The sequence below is a fragment of the Hypanus sabinus genome, unplaced genomic scaffold (genome assembly GCF_030144855.1).
Source record: "Hypanus sabinus isolate sHypSab1 unplaced genomic scaffold, sHypSab1.hap1 scaffold_219, whole genome shotgun sequence".
Lineage (NCBI taxonomy): Eukaryota > Metazoa > Chordata > Chondrichthyes > Myliobatiformes > Dasyatidae > Hypanus > Hypanus sabinus.
In genome coordinates, this window is record NW_026780298.1 from 375,921 (window position 1) to 398,756 (window position 22,836).

Genomic DNA, 22,836 nt, shown 5'->3' on the forward strand with positions numbered 1-22,836 from the left:
CCCTTAGCAAAACCATTTCGAGAATCTAAGGACATTTCTGGTATACTGAGGGAAGGAATGACTCGTAAAATTTCATTATACGCTAATGATATTTTACTTTTTATCTGTAACACTGAATCTTCTTTACCTTCGGTTCTTTCTTTAATTTCCCAGTTTAGCTCTTTTTCAGGATATAAGCTGAACTTACATGAAAGTGAGCTATTTCCTTTAAATTACCTAACGTCATCAAATGCCAAATTTCTATTCGAAGTTGTTACAAGTCAATTTACATATCTAGGTGTAAAAATTACTAAAAGCTTCACGAATTTATTTAAAGAAAGCTTAAAACTCTTATTGATTTATGTAAAAAAGATGTTTTCTAAATGGTCTCCTCTTTCTTTATCCCTAATTGGCCGAATTAATTTGATTAAAATGAAGATTCTTCCTAAATTTTTATATCTTTTTCAGGTACCTATCTTTGTTCCTAAGACCTACTTTGATTCATTAGATTCAATTTTAACATCTTATATTTGGAATAATAAGCAAGCTCGTTTAAGTAAAGTTTACCTACAAAGAAATAAAGAGATGGGTGGATTAGCCCTACCCAATGTTAGGTTTTAATATTGGGCTGCCAATATAAGGAATATTACTTTTTGGTCTTATTTATTATAAAGATTGCCCATCATGGGTCTCCTTAGAAGATAATTCTGTAAAATATTGCTCTATTGTCTCTCTTCTTGGATCATACTCTTCTTTTTCAGCAAATAAAACAACAGATAACATAATTGTTAAGCAAACTTTAAGGATTTGGTCTCAATTTAGGAAAATGTTTGGTTTAGCGTATTTTTCATTATCATCTCCCATTCTTCTTGAATATTTCTTATCCCTTCCATGACTGACAAATTCTTTAAGAATTGGGCTGAACTAGGTATTAAGTGTTTTTGGAACCTGTTTATCTCAGGATCTCTTGCTTCATTTGACCAATTGTCAACTATATTTGCACTCCCAAAATAACATTTTTACAGATACCTTCAAATTAGAGATTTCTTACGTTTCCAGTTAACTACTTTTCATATAGGTCCGGATAAAAATTTCCTGGATGATCTTTTAAATTTAAACCTTTTGTTAATGTTTCTATTACCGGTATCTATAACTTGCTGATTGATTCTGTACAAGACTTTTTAGATAAAATAAAAAAGCTTGGGAGGATGACCTAAATTGACAGATTTCTGATGATAGATGGAATAAAATTCTTGAACGGGTTAATAAATCATCTTTCTTTGCTCGTCATTCTCATCTACAATTTAAAGTGGTTCATAGAGCTTACATTTCTAAACAGAAGCTGTCCAGTTTTTATCTGAGTGTTTCTCCACTTTGTAATAAATGCAACTCTGCTGATGCTTTTTTAATTCATATGTTTTGGTTTTGCCCGAGAATTTTTAACATTTGGCGGGAAGTATTCCTTCCCTTCTCACAACTTTTTAGGGTCCAATTTGACCCAAATCCCCTTAATGCCTTGCTTGATATTATTGAAGATGAAGTTATAACTTTAAATATTTCTAACCTACAGGTTTTAGTTTTTCCCTCTATTTTAGCAAGAAGAGCAATCTTGTTTAAATGGAAGGGGTCTACCCCCCTACACATCTTCGATTACTACGTGATATTATGTCTTATTTAAATTTAGAAAAGATCCGCTGCTCAGTCTTAAATTTGAAACAATCCTTTATGGTATTTGGGGAACTTCCCTAAATTACTTTTCCAATTTATAAAGTTTAACAGTGCACAGACTTTTATGTATATTTTTATCTTCTCTTCTTAAGCGATTATGTTTTCTTTTCTAATTTATCCATTATCATCCATCAGCTTTTTTCTTTGGTAGTTGGTAGGAGGTTGACTTTTTTATATAAAAAATTTCTTTTATGCTGTATGACCTATCTTTAAATTTTTGATTACAGAGTGGTATACCTTTATGTGATGTGCTGTAACATTTTGATCAATTTTATTACAATATATGAGTGTACACACTTTATGTTGAGATGTCTTGTACTCTGTAAATCTTGTTTTTTTTCTTCTTCTGAATAAAAATATTGTATAAAAAGTATGTGCTAGTACAATGCAGAGGGAGATTCACTGTGTCTGACCCTGGGAGTTTGTGATGGGATGGTTTTGAGGGAGCTTCGCTCTGAGTCCGACACCAGGTGTGTGTGATGGTACAGTGCAGAGGGAGATACATTCTGTGTCACATACCGGGAGTGTGCAATGGGACGCTGTGGAGGGTCGTTTAGTCTGTGTGTGACCCCATGAGTGTCTGATGGGACAGGCCATCTTGGCCCTTCTCGTCCGTGTTAAACGCTGTCTCTCTACCATGTCTCATTGACCTGCACTCACCCCTTAACCATCCATTCCTCTCCTGTCCATATACCTCTCCAATTTGTTTTTAAATGACAAAATCAAACCTGACTCTGTCACTTCTACTGGAAGCTCGTTCCACACAGCTACCACTCTCTAAGTTGTTCTCCATCGTGTTACCACTAACCCTTTGCCCCCTAACTCTCAACTCATGTTCTCTTGTTTGAATCTCCCCTACTTTCAATGGAAAAAGCCCATCTACGTCTCTATCTGTCCCCCTCATAATTTTAAACACCTCTATTAAGTCACCCCTCAACCTTCTACGCTCCAAAGAATAAAGACCTAACTTGTTCAATCTTTCCCTGTAACTTAGGTGCTGAAACCCAGGTAACATTCTAGTAAACCTTCTGTGTACTCTCTCTATTTTCGTGACATGTTTCCTATAATTCGGTGACCAGAATTGTACACACTGCTGCAAATTTGGCCTGACCAATGCCTTGTACAATTGTAACATTACATCCCAACTCCTCTACTCAGTGCTCTGATTTATAAAGGCCAGCATACCAAAAGCTTTCTTCACCACCCGATCCACATGAGATTCCACCTTCAGGGAACTATGCACCATTATTCCTAGATCACTCTGTTCTACTGCATTCCCCAATGCGCTACCATTTACCATGTATTATTTCAGTTCATCGGGTGCTGGGGGCAACAGTAACCCCAGGTCACTGTTTCTCCTCGAATGAGACTCATGTCCGACACCAAGACAGGAAGTTGCAGCGGTTTATTGATTTCATCATGACAAATGTAAATCTACTCACTCACAGTCACACACAATTAACTGACCGGCGACAACGAGTGACCGGTTGAATAATCAGTCCCGTTTCTCACCGTCACTCTGCATCGGGGAACCGATGATTATAAAATCACACTTCAGGGCCGTGTCCGGGATCGCTGCAGATCCAGGGTCACTGCCGAGGGATTTGTCCATTTAACATCATTATATCGGCCAGGCTGCCGAATGCACCGTCCTCAGCAAAGGGAGCAAAAGGATTCTCTCCCGCGATCATCCCCCCTCCCCCCAACCCGGGACACCGGTGTCCCAGACTGAGCCCCAGACCCTGGGCTCTTCCTGTCTGGGTAATTCCCCGGGGTGTCACGTAGGAGTCTCGAACACGCACATCCGGTGGAAGCTGCCCCGCCGGACAACAGGCGGAAATACATCACTGCGGCACCACTCCGAGCGACGCACAGAGCGAGACCCGAGCAGGTTCCGTTAAAACCGTTGGTAATCAGCCCCGACGCGCGGCCATTAATGGTAAGGACGGAAGTTAAAGGGGAGGGCGGGGAGTCGGCCAAATGTCCCCATCCCGCGGGCGGGGATGTTCACACATTCACACATGTTCACACTCTCACTGTCAGTCCGGGTGTGACTCCCCGCAGAGATCTCAGTTCCTTCCTCCCGGTCTCACTGAACCGATTCCCCACCAGCCTGAAACAGATGGGAGAATAAAAATGAAATAAACAGATTACACAACAGTGTCAGTAACAGGGGACCGGGGTTAATGTTTCAACAACACTCACAGACAAATATCAGCAGAAAACCCGCGGATCCGCTGATATTTTATCACATTGAACATTAACACAAACACTCACTCGATCCACTCCAGACTCGGGAGGGTCTGTATGAGGAGGCGGAGAACGGGGACAGATCGGTTTGTCAGAGAGTTTAATCCCAGGTCCAGCTCCGTCAGTGATGGGTTTGTACTGAGACCGGAGACGAGATCCTCGGCACCAGAATCTGTGAGACCGACATCCTCCAGCCTGGAGATGAAAGAGAGTGACGGTGAAGGACACAGAGAGACAGGAGACGGTACAAATCCCCAGTGTTTATCAGTAACACAATTACTGATCACATTAATGTTCAGTGTCAGACACCCAGTGACTGTAAACACAATCTCCCACAGTCTGGTACTTACCCCAGTTTCTGTATTTTACACTCCGGGTTCCTCAGAGCCTCAGACACAAGTTTCACTCCTGAATCTCCCAGTTTATTATCACTCAGGTTCAGACCCGTCAGTGATGGGTTTGTGCTGAGAGCGGAGACAAGATCCTCGGCACCAGAATCTGTGAGACCGACACCTCTCATCCTGGAGATGAGAGAGAGTGAGGGTGAAGGACACAGACAGACAGGAGACGGTACAAATCCCCAGTGTTTATCAGTAACACAATTACTGATATTTTCTTCAGCACGACTGGGCAGGTCGGCCAGTGAGAACAGCGAGAAGAGTTTAAAAGGAAGACAGATTTACAGACCGAGCGTCAGAGGAGCGGGAGACAGAGTAGGAAGGCTTTGGCTCAACGGGGCTTCGGTGATAAAGGGTCGAGGCGAGGTAGGTTATCTGTTTACAATACAGACAGAGAGGATGTGTGTGAGGCTGGGTTTCTGTGCTCGGTGTCAGATGTGGGAGATCCTGGAGACTCCCAGCCTCCCGGAAGGCAACATCTGCACCCGGAGTGTCGAGCTGCAGCTCCTTAGGGACCGAGTTAGGGAACTGGAGATGCAGCTCGATGACCTTCGTCTGGTCAGGGAGAGCGAGGAGGTGATAGAGAGGAGTTACAGGCAGGTGATCACACCGGGGCCACGGGAGACTGAAGAAGTGGGTCACAGTGAGGAGAGGGAAGGGCAAGGAGCAGGTACTAGAGAATACCACTGTGGCTCTACCCCTTGACAATAAGTACTGCTGGAGAGAGAACAGCTACACCTCTGGCACAGAGTCTGGCCTTGTGGCTCAGAAGGGTGGGGAAAGGAAGAGGATGGCAGTAGAGAGAGGTCTATAGTTAGGGGGGTCAGACAGACGATTCTGTCTGAGGAATGAAACACATGAATGATGGTAGTTTGCCTCCCAGGTTCCAGGGCCAGGATGTTTCTGATCACGTCCAAGATAGCCTGCAGTGGGAGTGAGAACAGCCAGAGGTCGTGGTACGTATTGGTACCAATAACATAGGTAGGAAAAGGGAAGAGGTCCTGAAAACAGACTACAGGGTGTTCGGAAGTAATTTGAGAAGCAGGACCTCAAAGGTAGTGATCTCGGAATTACTGTCTGTCCCACGTGACAGTGAGAATAAGATTAGGATGAGGTGGAGGATAAACGCGTGGCCGAGGGATTGGAGCAGGAGGCAGGGATTCAGATTTCTGGATCATTGGGACCTCTTTTGGAGCAGCTGTGACCTGTACAAAAATGACGGGTTGCACTTGAATCCCAGGGGGAACAATATCCTGGCAGCAAGGTTTGCTAAGGCTACTGGGGAGAGTTTAAACTAGAATTACTGGGGAGAGGGAACCAAATTGATGTGATGGAGGAGAGGAAGGTTGGCTCACAAATAGGGAGAATTTGGAGGCAGTGTGAAAGGGAGGATACGCAGGTGATAGAGAAGGGAGGCACTCAGTCCGATGGTTTGAAATGTGTCTATTTTAATGTAAGGAGTATGATGAATAAAACGGATGAGCTTAGAGCGTGGATCAGCTCTTGGAGCCAAGATGTGGTGGCCATTAGAGAGACTTGGATGGCTCAGGGGCAGGAACGGCTACTTCAGATGCCAGGCTTTAATTGTTTCAGAAAGGACAGTGAGGGAGGCAAAAGAGGTGGGGACCTGGCACTGTTGATCAGAGATAGTCTCACGGCTGCAGAAAAGGAGGACGTCATGGAGGGGTTGTCTAAGTCGTCTCTGTGGGTGGAAGTTAGGAACAGGAAGGGGTCAATAACTCGACTGGGTGATTTGTATAGACCACTCAGCAGCAACAGGGACATCGAGGAGCAGAAAGGGAGACAGATTCTGGAAAGGAATAATAATAACAGGGTTGTTGAGGTGTGAGATTCTAACTTCCCAAACATTGATTGACAGCTGTCTAGAGTGAGGGGTTTAGATGGGGTGGAATTTGTTAGGTGTTTTCAGGAAGGTTTCTTGACGCAATATGTAGATAAGCCTACAAGAGGAGAGGCTGTACTTGATCTGCTATTGAGAAATGAACCTGGCCTGGTGTCAGGTCTCTCAGTGGGAGAGCATTTTGGAGATAGTGATCACAATTCTATCTCTTTTACCATAGCATTACAGAGGGATAGGAACAGGCAAGCTAGGGAAACTTTTAATTAGAGTAAGGGGAACTATGAGGCTATCAGGCTGGAACTTGTAAGCATAAATTGGAAACTGATGTTCAGGGGATATTTTTGTGGGGTTCTGAGTCGGTACGTTCCAGTGAGACATGGAAAGGACGATAGGGGACAAGATCTGTGGTGCACAAAGGCTGTTGTAAATCTAGTCAAGAAGAAAAGAAAAATTTATGAAAGTTTCGAAAAACGAGTTAATAATATGAATCTGGAAGATTTTAAGGACAGCAGGAAGGACCTGAAGAATGAAATCAGGAGAGCTAGAAAGGGCCATGAGCAGGCCTTGGCGGACAGGATTAAGGAAAACCCCAAAGTATTCTGCAAGTATGTGAAGAACAAAGGATACGATGTGAGAGAATAGGATCAAACTGGTGTGACAATGGAAAATTGTGTATGGTACCGGAGGAAATAGCGGAGGTATTTAATAATCCATTTGCTTCAGTATTCATAACGGAAAAGGAACTTGGCAATTGTAGGGATGACCTGCAGTGGACTGAAAAGCTTGAGAATGTAGAAATTAAGAAAGAGTATCTGCTGGAGCTTTTGGAAAGCATCAAGTTGGATAAGTCACCGGGACCGGAAGGTAGAGCAGTTGATGTAGTGTATATGGATTTCAGCAAGGCATTTGATAAGGTACCCCAAGCAAGGCTTACTGAGAAAGTAAGGAGGCATGGGATCCAAGGGGACATTGCTTTGTGGATCCAGAACTGGCTTGCCCACAGAAGACAAAGAGTGGTTGTAGTTGGGTCATATTCTGCATGGAGGCCGGTGACCAGTGGAGTGCCTCAGGGATCTGTTCTGGGACCCCAAGTCTTCGTGATTTTTATAAATGACCTGGATGAGGAAGTGGAGGGTAGTGTTAGTAAGTTTGCTGATGACACAAAGGTTGGGGGTGTTGTGGATAGTGTGGAGGGCTGTCTGAGGTCACAGCGGGACACTGAAAGGATGCAAAACTGGGCTGTGAAGTTGCAAATGGAGTTCAACCCAGATAAGTGTGAAGTGGTTCATTTTGGTAGGTCAAATATGCTGGTAGAATATAGTGTTAATGGTAAGAGTCTTGACAGTGTGGAGGATCAGAGGGATCATGGGGTCCGAGTACATAGGACACTCAAAGCTGCTATGCAGGTTGACTCTGCAATTAAAAAGGCGTACGGTGTGTTGGCCTTCATCAGTCATGGGATTAAGTGTCGAGAGGTAATGTTTAAGAGTTGACAGGTTATGAGGGGGGTAGATCGAGGTGACGTGGATAGGCTTTTTCCATTGAGAGTAGGGGAGATTCTAACAAGAGGACATGATTTGAGAGTTAAGGGGCAAAAGTTTAAGGGTAACACGAGGGGAATTTCTTTACTCAGAGAGTGGTGGCTGTGTGGAATGAGCTTCCAGTAGAAGTGGTAGAGGCAGGTTCGGTATTGTCATTTAAAGTAAAATTGCATAGGGATATGGACAGGAAAGGAATGGGGGGTTATGGGCTGAGTGCAGGTCGGTGGGACGAGGTGAGAGTAAGTGTTAAGGCACAGACTAGAAGGGCCAAGATGGCCTGTTTCCGTGCTGTTATGGTTACATGGTTATATGTTGCAGCTATATAGGACCCTAACCAGACCCCGCTTGGAGTACTGTGCTCAGTTCTGGTCGTCTCACTCTAGGAAGGACATGGAAACCATAGAACGGGTGCAGAGGAGATTTACAAGGATGTTGCCTGGACTGGGGAGCATGTCTTATGAAAATAGGTTGAGTGAACTCGGCCTTTTCTCTTGGAGTGACGGAGGATGAGAGGTGATTTGATAGAGGTGTACAAGATATTCAGAGGCATTGATAATGTAGATAGACAGAGGCTTTACCCCAGGGCTGAAATGGCGAGCAAGAGAGGGCATAGTTTTAAGGTGCTTGGAAGTAGGTACAGAGGATATGTCTGGGGTAAGTTTTTTTACACAGAGAGTGGTGAGTGTGTGGAATGGGCTGCTGCCGGCGGTGGTGGAGGCGGAAAAGATCAGATCTTAAAACTCCAGGATGGCTACAGTGAGCTTAGAAATATGGAGGGCTATGGGTAAAACCGAGGTAATTCTAAGGTAGAAACATGTTCAGCACAGCTTATGTGGGCCGAAGGGCCTGTATTGTCCTGTATGTTTTCTATGTTTCTTTGTTTCTACTGATCACATTAATGTTCATTGTCAGACACCCAGTGACTGTAAGCACAATCTCCCACAGTCTGGTACTTACCACAGTTTCTGTATTTTACACGCCGGATTCCTCAGAGCCGCAGACACCAGTTTCACTCCTGAATCTCCCAGTTGGTTCTCCCCAAGTCTAAACACAAACAGACAGATTGATGAACAAATTGATTCAAACCATGGGTCTGGGGGAATTTCTCTCACTCGGATATTTCAGGAAACATTAAACCCTTCAGTAAATCACTGATCGGAATTCACATCACTGTCAATGTCCCTCCAGGGTATTCACCGTATGTCAGTAATTTATACTGTCGGTCTGACCCTGTAAATTCCACATATTCAATCCGATACCCCGATAGAGAGAAAAGTGTTCCTGAACGAAATGCAGAAATGTCAATGGGACATTTTGAAATAGACCCACCCGAGCTAAAGGGATGGGGGAAAGAGATCCCACCAGAAGAGTGGGGGGTGGGAACAGAGGCCCCATACGAGAAAGGGTGATAGTGAATAGAGATCCCACAGGAGGAAGGGGGATGGGGAAGAGAGATCTCACAGGAGACAGTGGAATGGGGAAGAGAGATCCCACAGGAGAAATGGGGATGGGGAAGAGAGATCCCACAGGAGAAATAGGGATGGGGAAGAGAGATCCCACAGGAGAAATGGGGATGGGTAAGAGAGATCCCACAGGAGAAATGGGGATGGGGAAGAGAGATCCCGCAGGAGGAAGGGAGATGGGGAAGAGAGATCCCACTGGAGGAAGGGAGATGAGAAAGACAGATGCCACAGGAAGAGGGGAAAGGGAACAGAGGCCCAACAACAGGAAGGGGGATGGTGAAGAGAGATCCCACAGTTGGAAGGGAGATGGGGAAGAGATAGATCCCTGAAGAGGAAGGAAGATGTGGAATGGAGATCCCACGATGATTGGAGGATGGGGAACAGAGATCCCACAGGAGTATGTGGGATGGGTAAGAGAGATCCCACAGGAAGAAAGGGGGTGGGGAAGAGAGAGCTCACAGCATGAAGGAGGAAGGGGAAGTGAGATCCAACAGCAGGGTTTGGGAAGAGAGATCCCATAGGAAGAAAGGGGATGGGGAAGATAAATCCCATCTGAGGAAGGATGATGGGGATGAGAGATCCCAAAGAAGGATGTCGGATGGACGTGCGATCCCAAAGGAGGGATGGGGAAAAGATAAACCAGAGGAAGGGGGATGGGTAAGAGATCCCACAGGAGGAAGGGGGATGGGGAATAGATCCCACAGGAGAAAGGGGGATAGGGAAGAGATCCTACAGGAGGAAGGGGTATGGGAAAGAGAGATCCCACAGGAGGAAAGGGTATGGGGAAGAGAGATCCCATAGGAGGAAAGAGGATGGGGATGAGATATCCCACCAGAGGAAGGGGGATGTGTAAGAGATCCCACAGGAGGAAAAGCGATGGGGAAGTGAGATCTGACAGGAGGAAGGGGGATGGGGAAGAGAGAACGCACAGGAGGAAGAGGGATAGGGAACAGTGATCCCCCAGGAGGAAGGGGGTTGGGAAAGAGAGAGCCCACAGCATGAAGGGGGAAGGGGAAGGGAGATACAACAGCAGGGTTGGGGAAGACAGATCACACAGAAGAAAGGTGGTTGGGAAGATAAATCCCATCGGATGAAGGGGGATGTGGAACAGATAGATCCCTCAATATGAACAAAGATGTGCAGGAGAGATTAAAAAAAAAGAGTGGGGGATGGGAACAGAGGCCCCACACGAGAAAGGGAGATGGTGAATAGAGATCCCACAGGAGAACTTCAGATGGTCGAGTGTTCACAAAGGAGGAAGAGGAATGGGGAAGAAAGATCCCACTGGAGGAAGTAAGATGAGATTGATGCCACAGGAAGAGGGGAGTGGGAACCGAGGCCCAACAGCAAGAAGAGGGTTTGTGAAGAGAGATCAGAGGAGGAGGTAGGGTGGACGAGCGATCTAAAAGCAGGAAGAGGGATGGGGAAGGATCCCAAAGGAAGTGGGGGGATAGGAACAGAGACCCCACAGGCCGAAGGTGGATGGGGAAGAGAGATCCAACAGGAGGAAGGGGGATGTGGAAGAGAGATCCCACAGGAGGAAGGGGGATGGGGAAGAGAGATACCACAGGAGGAAGGGTGATAGGGAAGAGAGATGCCACAGGAGGAAGGGCGATGGGGAAGAGAGATACCTCAGGAGGAATGGATTTGTGAAAGAGAGATCCCACAGGTTGAGGGGGCATGAGAACACAGGACCCACAGGAGGAAGGGGGATAGGGAAGAGCGATCCCACAGTAGGAGGGGGGATGGGGAGGAGAGACCCCACAGGAAAAAGGGGCATGGGGAAGAGAGTTCCCACAGGAGGAATGGGGATGTGGAAGAGAGTTCCCACAAAAGGAAGGGGGGTGGTGAAGAGAGATCCCACAGGAGGAAGGGGGATGTGGAAGAGATGTCCCACCGGAGGAAGGGGCATGGGGAAGAGAGATCCCACAGGAGGAAGGGGGATGTGGAAGAGAGATACCACAGGAGGAAGGGGGATGCGGAAGGATAGGTCCTACAGGAGGAAGGGGGATGGGGAAGAGAGATCCCACCAGAAGAAGGGGGATGGGGAAGGGAGAACCCAGAGGAGGAAGGGGGATGGGGAAGACAGATCCCACAGGAGGAAGGGGGATGGTGAATAGAGATCATAGAGGATGAAGGGGGATGGGGAAGAGAGATCCCACAGGAAGAGGAAGGACTGTGAAGAGAGATCCCACAGGAGGAAGGGGGATAGGGAAGACTGATACCTCAGGAGGAATGGATTTGGGAAAGAGATCCCATAGGTTGAGGGGGCATGAAAACAGAAGACCCACAGGAGGAAAGGGGGTGGGGAGGAGCGATCCCACAGGAGGAAGGGGGTTGGGAAAGGGAGATCCCAAAGGCAGAAAAGAGATGGGGAAGAGAGATACCGCAGGAGGAAGCGGGATGGGGAAGATAGATACCAGAGGAGGAAGGGGGATGTGGAAGAGAGATTCCACATGAGGAAGGGATATGGGGAAGAGAGATGCCACAGGAGCATGGTGAATGGGGAAGAGAGATCCCGAAGGAGGAAGGGTGATTGGGAAGAGAGATTCCATATGAGGATGGTAGATGGGGAAGAGAGATACCACAGGAGGATGGTGGATGGGGAAGAGAGATCCCGAAGGAGGAAGGGTGATTGGGAAGAGCAATCCCACAGGAGGAAGGGGGATTGGGAAGAGTGATCCCACTGGAAGTGTGGGGATGGGAACGGAGGCCACACAAGAGAAAGGGAGATAGGGAATCGCACTCTTCTTATGGGATCTCCCTTTCACATTCCACTTACTGGTTTTAGATCACTCCTCCATCTGAGCTCCTCCTCTGGGCTCTCTCTTCACCGTACCCCTTCCTGCTGTTGGGCCTCTGTTCCTTTTCCCCTCTTCCTGTGGCATCTGTCTTTCTCATGTCCCTTCCTCCTCTGGGATCTCTTTTCCCCATCCCCCTTCCTCCTGTGTGATCTCTCTTCCCATCTTTTCTGCTGTTGGATCTCCCTTCCACTTCCCCATTCCTTCTGAAGAGAGACCCCACAGGATGTAGGTGTAATCGAGAGGAACTGGTGGGTATTCGAACAGAGGCCCTACAGGAGTAAGATGGGGAAGAGGGATCTGACAGGAAGGGGAGGGACAGTGAAGAGAGATTATACAGGAGGAAGGGGGGATGGGGAAGAGAGATCCCACAGGAAGAGGAAGGACGGTGAAGAGAGATCCCACAGGAGGAAGGGGGATAGGGAAGACTGATACCTCAGGAGGAATGGATTTGGGAAAGATATCCCATAGGTTGAGGGGGCATGAAAACAGAAGACCCACAGGAGGAATGGGGGTGGGGAGGAGCGATCCCACAGGAGGAAGGGGGTTGGGAAAGGGAGATCCCACAGGCGGAAAGGAGATGGGGAAGAGAGATACCGCAGGAGGAAGCGGGATGGGGAAGATAGATACCAGAGGAGGAAGGGGGATGTGGAAGAGAGATTCCACATGAGGAAGGGATATGGGGAAGAGAGATGCCACAGGAGGATGGTGAATGGGGAAGAGAGATCCCGAAGGAGGAAGGGTGATTGGGAAGAGAGATTCCATATGAGGATGGTAGATGGGGAAGAGAGATACCACAGGAGGATGGTGGATGGGGAAGAGAGATCCCGAAGGAGGAAGGGTGATTGGGAAGAGCAATCCCACAGGAGGAAGGGGGATTGGGAAGAGTGATCCCACTGGAAGTGTGGGGATGGGAACGGAGGCCACACAAGAGAAAGGGAGATAGGGAATCGCACTCTTCTTATGGGATCTCCCTTTCACATTCCCCTTCCTGGTTTTAGATCACTCCTCCATCTGAGCTCCTCCTCTGGGCTCTCTCTTCACCGTACCCCTTCCTGCTGTTGGGCCTCTGTTCCTTTTCCCCTCTTCCTGTGGCATCTGTCTTTCTCATGTCCCTTCCTCCTCCGGGATCTCTCTTCCCCATCCCCCTTCCTCCTGTGTGATCTCTCTTCCCATCTTTTCTGCTGTTGGATCTCCCTTCCACTTTAGATCATGGATTGGCACATGATGATATCGACATTACTGCTATTGGTAAGACGGTTGCGGGAGGGGCGGGACTAATAACTATATAAGTATATAACAGTTACAGCACGGAAACAGGCCATTTTGGCCCTTCTATTCCGTGCTGAACGCTTACACTCACCTAGACCCACTGACCTGTACTCAGTTAATAACCCTCCATTCCTTTCCTGTCCATATACCTATCCAATGTTACTTTAAATGACAGTACCGAACTTGCCTCTTCCACTTCTACTGGAAGCTCATTCCACACAGCTACCACTATCTGTAAAGAAATTACACCTCATATTACCCTTAAACGTTTGCCCCCTAACTCTCCAATCATGTCCCCTTGTTTGAATCTCCCCTATTCTCAATGGAAAAAGCTGATCCACATCAACTCTTTTTATTCCCCTCATAAGCTTAAATACCACTATCATCCCCCTTCAACCTTCTACGCTCCAAAGAATAAAGCCCTAACTTGTTCAATCTTTCTCTGTAACTTCGGTGCTGAAACCCAGGTAACATTCCAGTAAATCTCCTCTGTACTCTCTCTATTTTGTTGACATCTTTCCTATAATTTGGTGACCAGAACTGTACACAATACTCCAAATTTGGCCTCAACGATGCCTTGTACAAATTTAACGTTACATCCCATCTCCTCTTCTCAATGCTCTGATTTATAAAGGCCAACATACCAAAAGCTTCCTTCACCACACTATCCACATGAGATTCCACATCCAGGGAACTATGCACCGTTACTCCTAGATCACTCTGTTCTTCTGCATTCTTCAATTCCCTACAATTTACCATGTTTGTCTTATTTGGATTATCCTACCAAAATGTAGCACCTCACACTTATCAGCATTAAACTCCATCTGCTATCTTTCAACCCACTCTTCTAACTGGCCTAAATCTTTGAACAACAAGCTTTGAAAACTTTCATTATCCACAATGCCACCTATCTCAGTATCATCTACACACTTACAAATCCAATTTACCATTCCATCATCCAGATTATTATTAGAGGCTCACCACGAGTCACCACTTTAATGCAGACAAGTGTGAGGTGTTGCATTTTGGATGGACAAATCAAGGTAGGATATACTCAGTAAATATTAGGGCACTGAGGAGTGCGAAGGATCAAAGGGATCTGGGAATTCAGATACATAATTCCCTGAAAGTGGCGTCACAGGTGGACAGGGTTGTAAAGAAGGCTGTTGGCATCCTGGCATTCATAAGTCAAAGTATTGAGTATAGGAGTTGGAATATTATGGTGAGGTTGTATAAGACATTGGTGAGGTAAAGTTTTGAATATTGTGTGAAGTTCTGTTCACATAACTATAGGAAGGATATCAGTAAGATTGATAGAGTGCAGAGAAGATTTACTAGGATGTTGCCTGGTCTTCAGGAGTTGAGTTGCAAGGCAAGTTTGAACATGTTAGGGCTTTATTGCTTGGAGTGCAGAAGAATGGGGGGGGGGGGGAGATTTCAAAGAGGTTTTCAAAACTGTGAGGGGTATAGTCAGGGTAAATGCGAATCTCTTTCCACACAGATTAGAGGAGATAAATTACAAGAGGACTTGGCTTCAGGGTGAACGGGGAATGGTTTAGGGGGAAATTCTTCACTCAGAGGGTGGTGAGAGTGTGGAACGAGCTGTCATTTGATGTCGAAAATGCGGACTCACTCAAGATTGAAGAATAAATTGGATAGGGGCATGGATGGGAGCAGTCTGGAGGGTTATGGACTGGGTACACGTCGATTGGACAAGCAGAATAAAGTTTCGGCAGAGCAGAAGGGCTGAATGGCTTGTTTTCTGTGCGCAGGTGTTTTATGATTTTATGATTCTCTGAAAGAGTGTGGGGAGGAGAGTGCACTCTGGCAGAAGGTCGAATGGGAAGACAGCTCCCACAGGAGGAAGGGAGATGGGGAAGAGAGATCCCACTGGAGGATGGGGGATGGGGAAGAGAGATCCCACAAGAGGATGGGGGATGGGGAAGAGAGATCCCAGAGGAGGAAGGGGGATGGGGAAGAGACATCCCACAGGAAGAAAGGGGGTGTTGAAGATAAATACCACATGAGGAATTGGATAGGGAAGAGCAATCTCATAGAAAGGAGATGGGGAAGAGAGATCGCACAGGAGGAAGGGGGATGGGGAAGAGAGATTCCACAGGAGGAAAGGGGATCGGGAAGAGAGATCTCACAGGTGGATTGCTACCCATGCCACGTGCTAGTGAGGCTAGAAACAGGAAGATAATGCAGCTAAATACGTGGCTGAGGGGATGGTGCATGGGGGAGGGGTTCATGTCTCTGGACAATTGGGCTTTCTTCCAGGGGAGGTGGGACCAGTTCGAATTGGACAGTTTGCACCTGAACTGGAGGGGACTAATATCCTTGCCGGTAGCTTAGCAAGTTCTGCTCTGGGGGTTTTAAACTAGATTGTAGGCGGAGGGGGCAGAGTGTTAGAGCAGATAGTGAAGTGGAGGAGGATAGCGGTCATGCGTGGCCTGCTGTTATGCACAGATATCAATGGATTATACGTGAAAGGAATGTTCTCAGGTGTATCTATTTCAATGCAAGGAGTATTGTAGGTAAGGCAGATGAATTTAGATCGTGGATTGGCACATGATATCGACGTTATTGTTATTGGTAAGACGGTTGCAGGAGGGACAGGACTAATAACTATATAACAGTTGCAGCACGGAAACAGGCCATTTGGCCCTTCTAGTCCGTGCTGAACGCTTACACTCACCTAGTCCTACTGACCAGTACTCAGTTAATAACCCTCCATTCCTTTCCTGTCCATATACCTATCCAATTTTACTTTAAATGACAGTACCGAACCTGCCTTTACCACTTCTACTGGAAGCTCATTCCACACAGCTACCACTATCTGTAAAGAAATGACCCCTCATATTACCCTTAAACGTTTGCCCCCTAACTCTCAAATCATGTCCTCTTGTTTGAATCTCCCCTATTCTCAATGGAAAAAGCTGATCCACATCAACTCTTTTTATTCCCCTCATAAGCTTAAATACCACTATCGTCCCCCCTCAACCTTCTATGCTCCAAAGAATAAAGACCTAACTTTTTCAATCTTTCTCTGTAACGTCGGTGCTGAAACGCAGGTAACATTCCAGTAAATCTCCTCTGTACTCTCTCTATTTTGTTGACATCTTTCCTATAATTTGGTGACCAGAACTGTATACAATACTCCAAATTTGGCCTCAACGATGCCTTATACAATTTTAACGTTACATCCCATCTCCTATTCTCAATGTTCTGATTTATAAAGGCCAACATACCAAAAGCTTTCTTCACCACACTATCCACATGAGATTGCACCTCCAGGGAACTATGCACCATTATTCCTGGATCACTCTGTTCTACTGCATTCTTCAATGCCCTACAATTTACCATGTATGTCCTATTTGGATAATTCCTACTAAAATGTAGTACCTCACACTTATCAGCATTAAACTCCATCTGCTATCTTTCAACCCACTCTTCTAACTGGCCTAAATCTTTGAACAACAAGCTTTGAAAACTTTTGTTGTCCACAATGCCACCTATCTTAGTATCATTTACATACTTACTAATCCAATTTACCATTCCATCATCCAGATTATTATCAGAGGCTCACCACTTGTCACCACTTTAATGCAGACAGGTGGGAGGTGTTGCATTTAGGAAGGACAAATCAAGGTAGGATATACTCAGTAAATTTTAGGGCACTGAGGAGTGCGAAGGAACAAAGGGATCTGGGAATTTAGATACATAATTCCCTGAAAGTGGCGCCACAGGTGGACAGGGTTGTAAAGAAGGCTGTTGGCATCCTGGCATTCATAAGTCAAAGTATTGAGTATAGGAGTTGGAATATTATGGTGAGGTTGTATAAGACATTGGTGAGGTAAAGTTTTGAATATTGTGTGAAGTTCTGTTCACATAACTATAGGAAGGATATCAGTAAGATTGAAAGAGTGCAGAGAAGATTTACTAGGATGTTGCCTAGTCTTCAGTGGTTGAGTTACAAGGAAAGATTGAACAGGTTAGCTCTTTATTGCTTGGAGCGCAGAAGAACGGGGGGAGATTTCAAAGAGCTTTACAAAACTGTGAGGGGTATAGACAGGGTCGGTGCAAGTGGGCTCTTTCCACATAGGGTAGAAGAGATAAGTTACAAGAGGACTTGGCTTCAGGGTGAAAGGGGAATGGTTTAGGGGGAAATTCTTCACTCAGAGGGTGGTGAGAGTGTGGATCGAGCTGCCATTTGATGTAGAAAATGCGGACTCACTCAAGATTGAAGAATAAATTGGAGAGGTCTGGAGGGATATGGACTGGGTGCACGTCGATTGGACAAGCAGAATAAAGTTCCGGCAGAGCAGAAGGGCTGAATGGCTTGTTTTCTGTGCGCTTGTGTTTTATGATTTTATGATGATGGGGAAGAGAGGTCCCACAGGAGGGAGGGGGATGGGGAAGAGAGATCCCACAGGAGGAAGGGGGATGGGGATGACAGGTCCCACAGGAGGGAGGGGGATGGGGAAGAGAGGTCCCGCAGGAGGAAGGGAGATGGGGAAGAGAGTTCCCACAGGAGGAAGGGAGATAAGAAAGACAGATGCCACAGGAAGAGAGGAATGGGAACATAGTCTCAAATGAAGGAAGAGGGATGGTGAAGAAAGAGCCCACAGGAGGAGGTTGGATGGACGAGCGAACCAAAATCAGGACTGGGGATGTAGAAGTGAGAAGAGTGAGTGATGGGAACATTGGACCCACAGGAGGATAGGGGAGGGGGAAAAGAGATACCAGAGGAGGAAGGGGGATGGAGAAAAGACATCCCACAGGAAGAAAGGGGATGTTGAAGATAAGTACCACATGAGGAATGGGATAGGGAAGAGCGATCTCATAGAAAGGAGATAGGGAAGAGAGATCCCACAGGGGGAAGGGGGATGGGGAAGAGAGATCCCACAGGAGGAAGGGGGCTGGGGAAGAGAGATCCCACAGGAGGAAGGGGGATGGGGAAGAGAGATCCCACAGGAGGATGGGGAATGGGGAAGAGAGATCCCACAGGAGGATGGGGAATGGGGAAGAGAGATCCCACAGGAGGAAGGTGATGGGGAAGGGAAATCCAACAGCAGAAAGGTGAGGAGGAAGGGAGATCCAACAGCAGGAAGCTTATGGGGAAGAGAGCCCAGAGGTGGAAGTGGAATGTGGAAGAAATGTCCAACAGAAGGAAGTGGATCGGAAAGAGAGAACCCATAGGAAGATAACTGCTGGGGAAGATAAATCCGAGAGGGAAGAGACATCCCACAGGAGGAAGGGGGATGGGGAAAAGAGATCCCACAGGACGAAAGGGAGTAGGGAAGATAAATCCCACAGGAGGAAGGAACATGGCGAAAAGAGATCTGATAGGAAGAGGAGGGACGTGTAAGAAAAATCATACCGGAGGATGGCGGATGAGTAGCAGAGATATCTCAGGAGGAATGGGGATGGTAAAGAGACATCCCACAGGAGAAGGGAGACGAGGAAGAGAGATCCTACCTGAGCAAGGGGGTTGGGAAAGTGAGCCCAGATGAGGTAGTGGGTTGGAGAAGAGAGGTCCAACAGTAAGAAGAGAATGGGAAAGAGAGAACCCATAGGAAGAAAGCTGGTGGGGAAGTTAAATCCCACAGAAGGAAGGGTATGGGGAAGTGGGATCCCACAGGATGAAGTGCGGTCGGTTAACGAGATGCCAGAGCAGGAATGTGGATGAGAAGAGATATCCAATAGCAGGAAGGTAATGGGGAAGAGAGATGCCACAAGGAGGATGTGGAAGAGAGATCCCACAGGATGAAGTGGGATTGTAAAGGGCGATCCCGTAGGAGGATGTGGGATGAGTAGGAGAGATACCTCATGTGTAATGGGGATGGGGAATAGTGATCCCACAGAAGTAAGGGGGTTGGGAAAGATATATCCCTAGGAAGAAAGATGGTGGGGAGGAGATATCCCACAGTTGGAAGGAGAATGGGGAAGAGAGATCCGACAGGAGAATGTGGGATGGGGAAGAGAGATACATGTGGATGGACAAGACAGAGCCCACAGGAAGAGGGGGCATTATGATGACCCACAGGAGGAAGGAGGATGGGGAAGAGAGATCCCTCAGGTGGAAGGGGATGGGGAAGAGAGATCCCAGAGGAGGAAGGCAGATAGGGAAGAGTGATCCGATAGGAGGCACGTGGATGAGTAGGAGAGATCCCACGGGAAGTGGGGGATGGGAACTGAGGCCCCACAGGAGGAAGGGGATAGGAGGAGAGTGATGTCACAGGAGGGATGGGGATGGGAAGAGAGATCCAACAGGAGGAAGGGGGATGGGGAAGAGAGATCCCACAGGAGGAAGGGGGATGGGGAAGAGAGATCCCACAAGAGGAAGTAGGGTGTGGAAGAGAAATCCCACAGAACGAAGTGGGATTGGGGAAATTATATGCCAGAGGAGGACGGGGGATGGGGAAGAGAGAGATCCCACACGAGGAAGGGGGATGTGGAAGAGAGATCCTACAGGAGGAAAGGGGTGGGGAAGAGAGATCCTACAGGAGGAAAGGGGTGGAGAAGAGAGATCCCAGAGGAGGAAGCGGGATAGTGCTGAGAGATCCCACAGGATGAAAGTGGATGGGGAAGGGAAATCCCACAGAAGGAAGGGCAATGGGGAATACAGTTCCCATAGGATGATGGGGTTTGGGAAAGAGAGATGAGACAGGAGGAAGTGGGTGGGGAAGCGAGATCATACAGGAGGTTGGGGGATGAGTAGGAGAGATCCCATAGGAGGAAGAGGGATGGGGAAAATAGATGCCACGGGAGGAAGTGCGATGGGTAAGTGTGATCCCACCCGACGTAGGGGTTTGGGAACAGAGATTCTGCAGAAAGAAGGGGGATGGGGAAGAGAGATGTACAGGAGGAAGGGAAATGGGGAAGCAAGATCCCATAGGAAGTCGAGGGATGGGAACAGAGACCCCACGGGAGTCAGGTAGAAGGGGAAGAGAGATCCCACTGTAGGAAATGGGATAGGGAAGTGAGTTCCCCCAGGAAGAAAGTGGTGGGGAGTTTAAATCCCACAGATGGAAGTGGGATCGGAACAGAGGCCCCAGAGGGGATGTGGAAGAGAGATCCCACAGGAGCATGGGGGGTGGAGAAGAGAGATTCCACTGTAGGAATGGGGATGGAGAAGAGAAATTCATCAGGAGGAAGGGAGCTGGTGATGAGAGATCCCACAGGAGGAAGGTGTGCAGGGAACAGAGCACCCACAGGAGGAAGGGGAATGGAGAAGAGAGATCCCACAGCAGGAAGGAATGTGGAAGGGAGATCCCACTGAAGGAAGGGGGGTGGGAAAGTGAGATATCACAGGTGGATTGCTACCCATGCCACGTGCTTTTGAGGCTAGAAATAGGAAGTTAATGCAGCTAAATACGTGGCTGAGGGGATGGTGCATGAGGGAGGGGTTCATGTTTCTGGACAATTGGGCTTTCTTCCAGGGGAGGTGGGACCAGTTCGAATTGGACAGTTTGCACCTGAACTGGAGGGGACTAACATCCTTGCCGGTAGGTTAGCAAGTTCTGCTCAGGGGGATTTAAACTAGATTGCAGTGGGAGGGGAACCAGAGTGTTAGAGCAGATAGTGAGGTGGTGGAGGATAAGGGTCATGCGAGGACTGCTTGTATAGACAGATATCAATGGTTTGTACGTGATAGAAATGTTCTCAGGTGCATCTGCTTCCATACGAGGAGTATTGTAGGTAAGGCAGATGAGTTTAGGGCGTGGATTGGCACGATAATATCGACATTATTGCTATTAGTAAGACTTGGTTTGCAGGAGGGTCAGGACTGGCAGCTTGATGTTTTGGGTTTCCATTGTTTCAGACGTGATCGGGTGGAGGGAGGAAAGGGGGAGGAGTGGCATTACCAGTCAGGGAGAATCTCACAGCTGTGCGTAGACGGGAGAGCCCGGAGGGTTCGTCTACAGAGGCCATATGTGTGGAGCTGAGGAACGGGAAAGTGTGAGCACACTAATAGGGTTGTATTATAGACCGCCCAATAGTCAGAGAGAATTGGAGGAGCAAATCTGTAGAGAGGTAGCACACCAATGTAAGAAACAGGAAGTTGTAATCGTAGGGGATTTTAACTTTATTGACGGGGCCTCCCATTCTGAAAAATGGTTAGATGGCATGGAGTTTGTCAAATGTGTTCAGGAAACTTTTCTAAATTAATATATTGAGGTACCAACGAGAGAGGGTGCAGTACCTGATCTCCTATTAAGGAACCAGACAGGTCAGGTGACAGAAGTATGTGCGGGTGAACATTTTGGGTCCCGTGACCATAATGTCATTAGTTTCAAGATAATTATGGATAAGGATAGGACTGCTCGACCGGTTAAGGTTCTGAATTGGAGAAGGGCCAATTTTGTGGAAATGAGAGAGGATCTGGGAAGAGTGGATTGGGATAAGTTGTTTTCTGGCAAGGATGTGTTCAGTAAGTGGAACGCCTTCAAGGGTGAAATTTTGAGAGTGCAGAGTTTGCATGTTCCTGCCAGGATTAAAGGCAATGTGAACAGGCAGAGGGAACCTTGGTTTTCAAGGGATATTGGTGATCTGGTTATGTAGGTTTTTAGCAGGTATAGGCAACAAGGAACAATGAGGTACTTGAAGAGTATAGAAAATGTAAGCGAATACTGAAGAAAGAAATCAGGAAGGCAAAAAGAAGACATGAGGTTGCTTTGGCAGATAATGTGAAGGTAAACCTGAAGGGTTTCTACCAGTATATCAAGAGTAAAAGGATAGTAAAGGACAAAATTGGTCCCCTCGAAGATCAGAGTGGTCGTCTCTGTGTGGAGCCTCACGAGATGGGGGAGATCTTAAACAGTTTTTTTGCGTCAGTGTTTATTCAGGAAACTGGCATAGCGGATATGGAATTAAGGGAAACAAACAGTAGTGTCATGGAACATATAGAGATTAAAGAGGAGAAGCTGCTTGCTGCCTTACGATGAATAAAGGTAGATAAATCCCCCGGGCCTGACATGTTTGCTCGGACCTTGAGAGAGACAAATATAGAAATTGCAGGGTCCCTGGCAGAGATATTTAAAATATCCTCATCCAGGGGTGTGGTGCCGGAGGATTGGAGGGTAGCTCATGTTGTTCCGTTGTTTGAAAAAGGCTCCAAATGTACACCAGGTAATTACAGACCAGTAAGCCTGACATCAGTAGTAGGTAAATTATCGGAAGGTGTTCTGAGAGATCGGATAGACAAGGATTTGGGCAGCCAAGGGCTGATTAAAGATAGTCAACATGGCTTTGTGTGTGGTAGACCATGCTTAATGAATCCTGTAGTGTTTTTCGAGGAGGTTACCACGAATGCATATGAAGGAAAGGCTGTGGATGTTGTCTACATGGACTTTTGTAAGGCCTTTGACAAGGTCCCACATAAGAGGTTAGTTCTAAAGGTCCAGACACTAGGTATCCATGGAGAGGTTGTAAACTGGATTCGAATTGGCTGTGTGGGAGAAGACAGAGAGTGGTATTGGATGATTGCTTCTCAGAGTGGAGGCCTGTGACTAGTGGTGTGCCCCAGGGATCTGTGCT

General features: G+C 47.0%; 1 protein-coding gene across 1 annotated transcript in view; it reads right to left on the reverse strand.

Moving 5' to 3' along the window:
* Nucleotides 1-3,103: 3,103 nt before the first annotated feature.
* LOC132387759 (NACHT, LRR and PYD domains-containing protein 3-like) overlaps nt 3,104-22,836 on the reverse strand; it is a 62,257-nt gene continuing 42,524 nt past the window's right edge. The window contains exons 7-10 of the mRNA XM_059960120.1: nt 8,715-8,801; nt 4,308-4,478; nt 3,985-4,152; nt 3,104-3,820 (exon numbers count right to left, since the gene is read on the reverse strand). Of these exons, the coding sequence (XP_059816103.1) occupies nt 3,733-3,820; nt 3,985-4,152; nt 4,308-4,478; nt 8,715-8,801 (514 nt within the window). The 3' untranslated portion in view covers nt 3,104-3,732. The remainder of the gene's footprint in view (nt 3,821-3,984; nt 4,153-4,307; nt 4,479-8,714; nt 8,802-22,836) is intronic.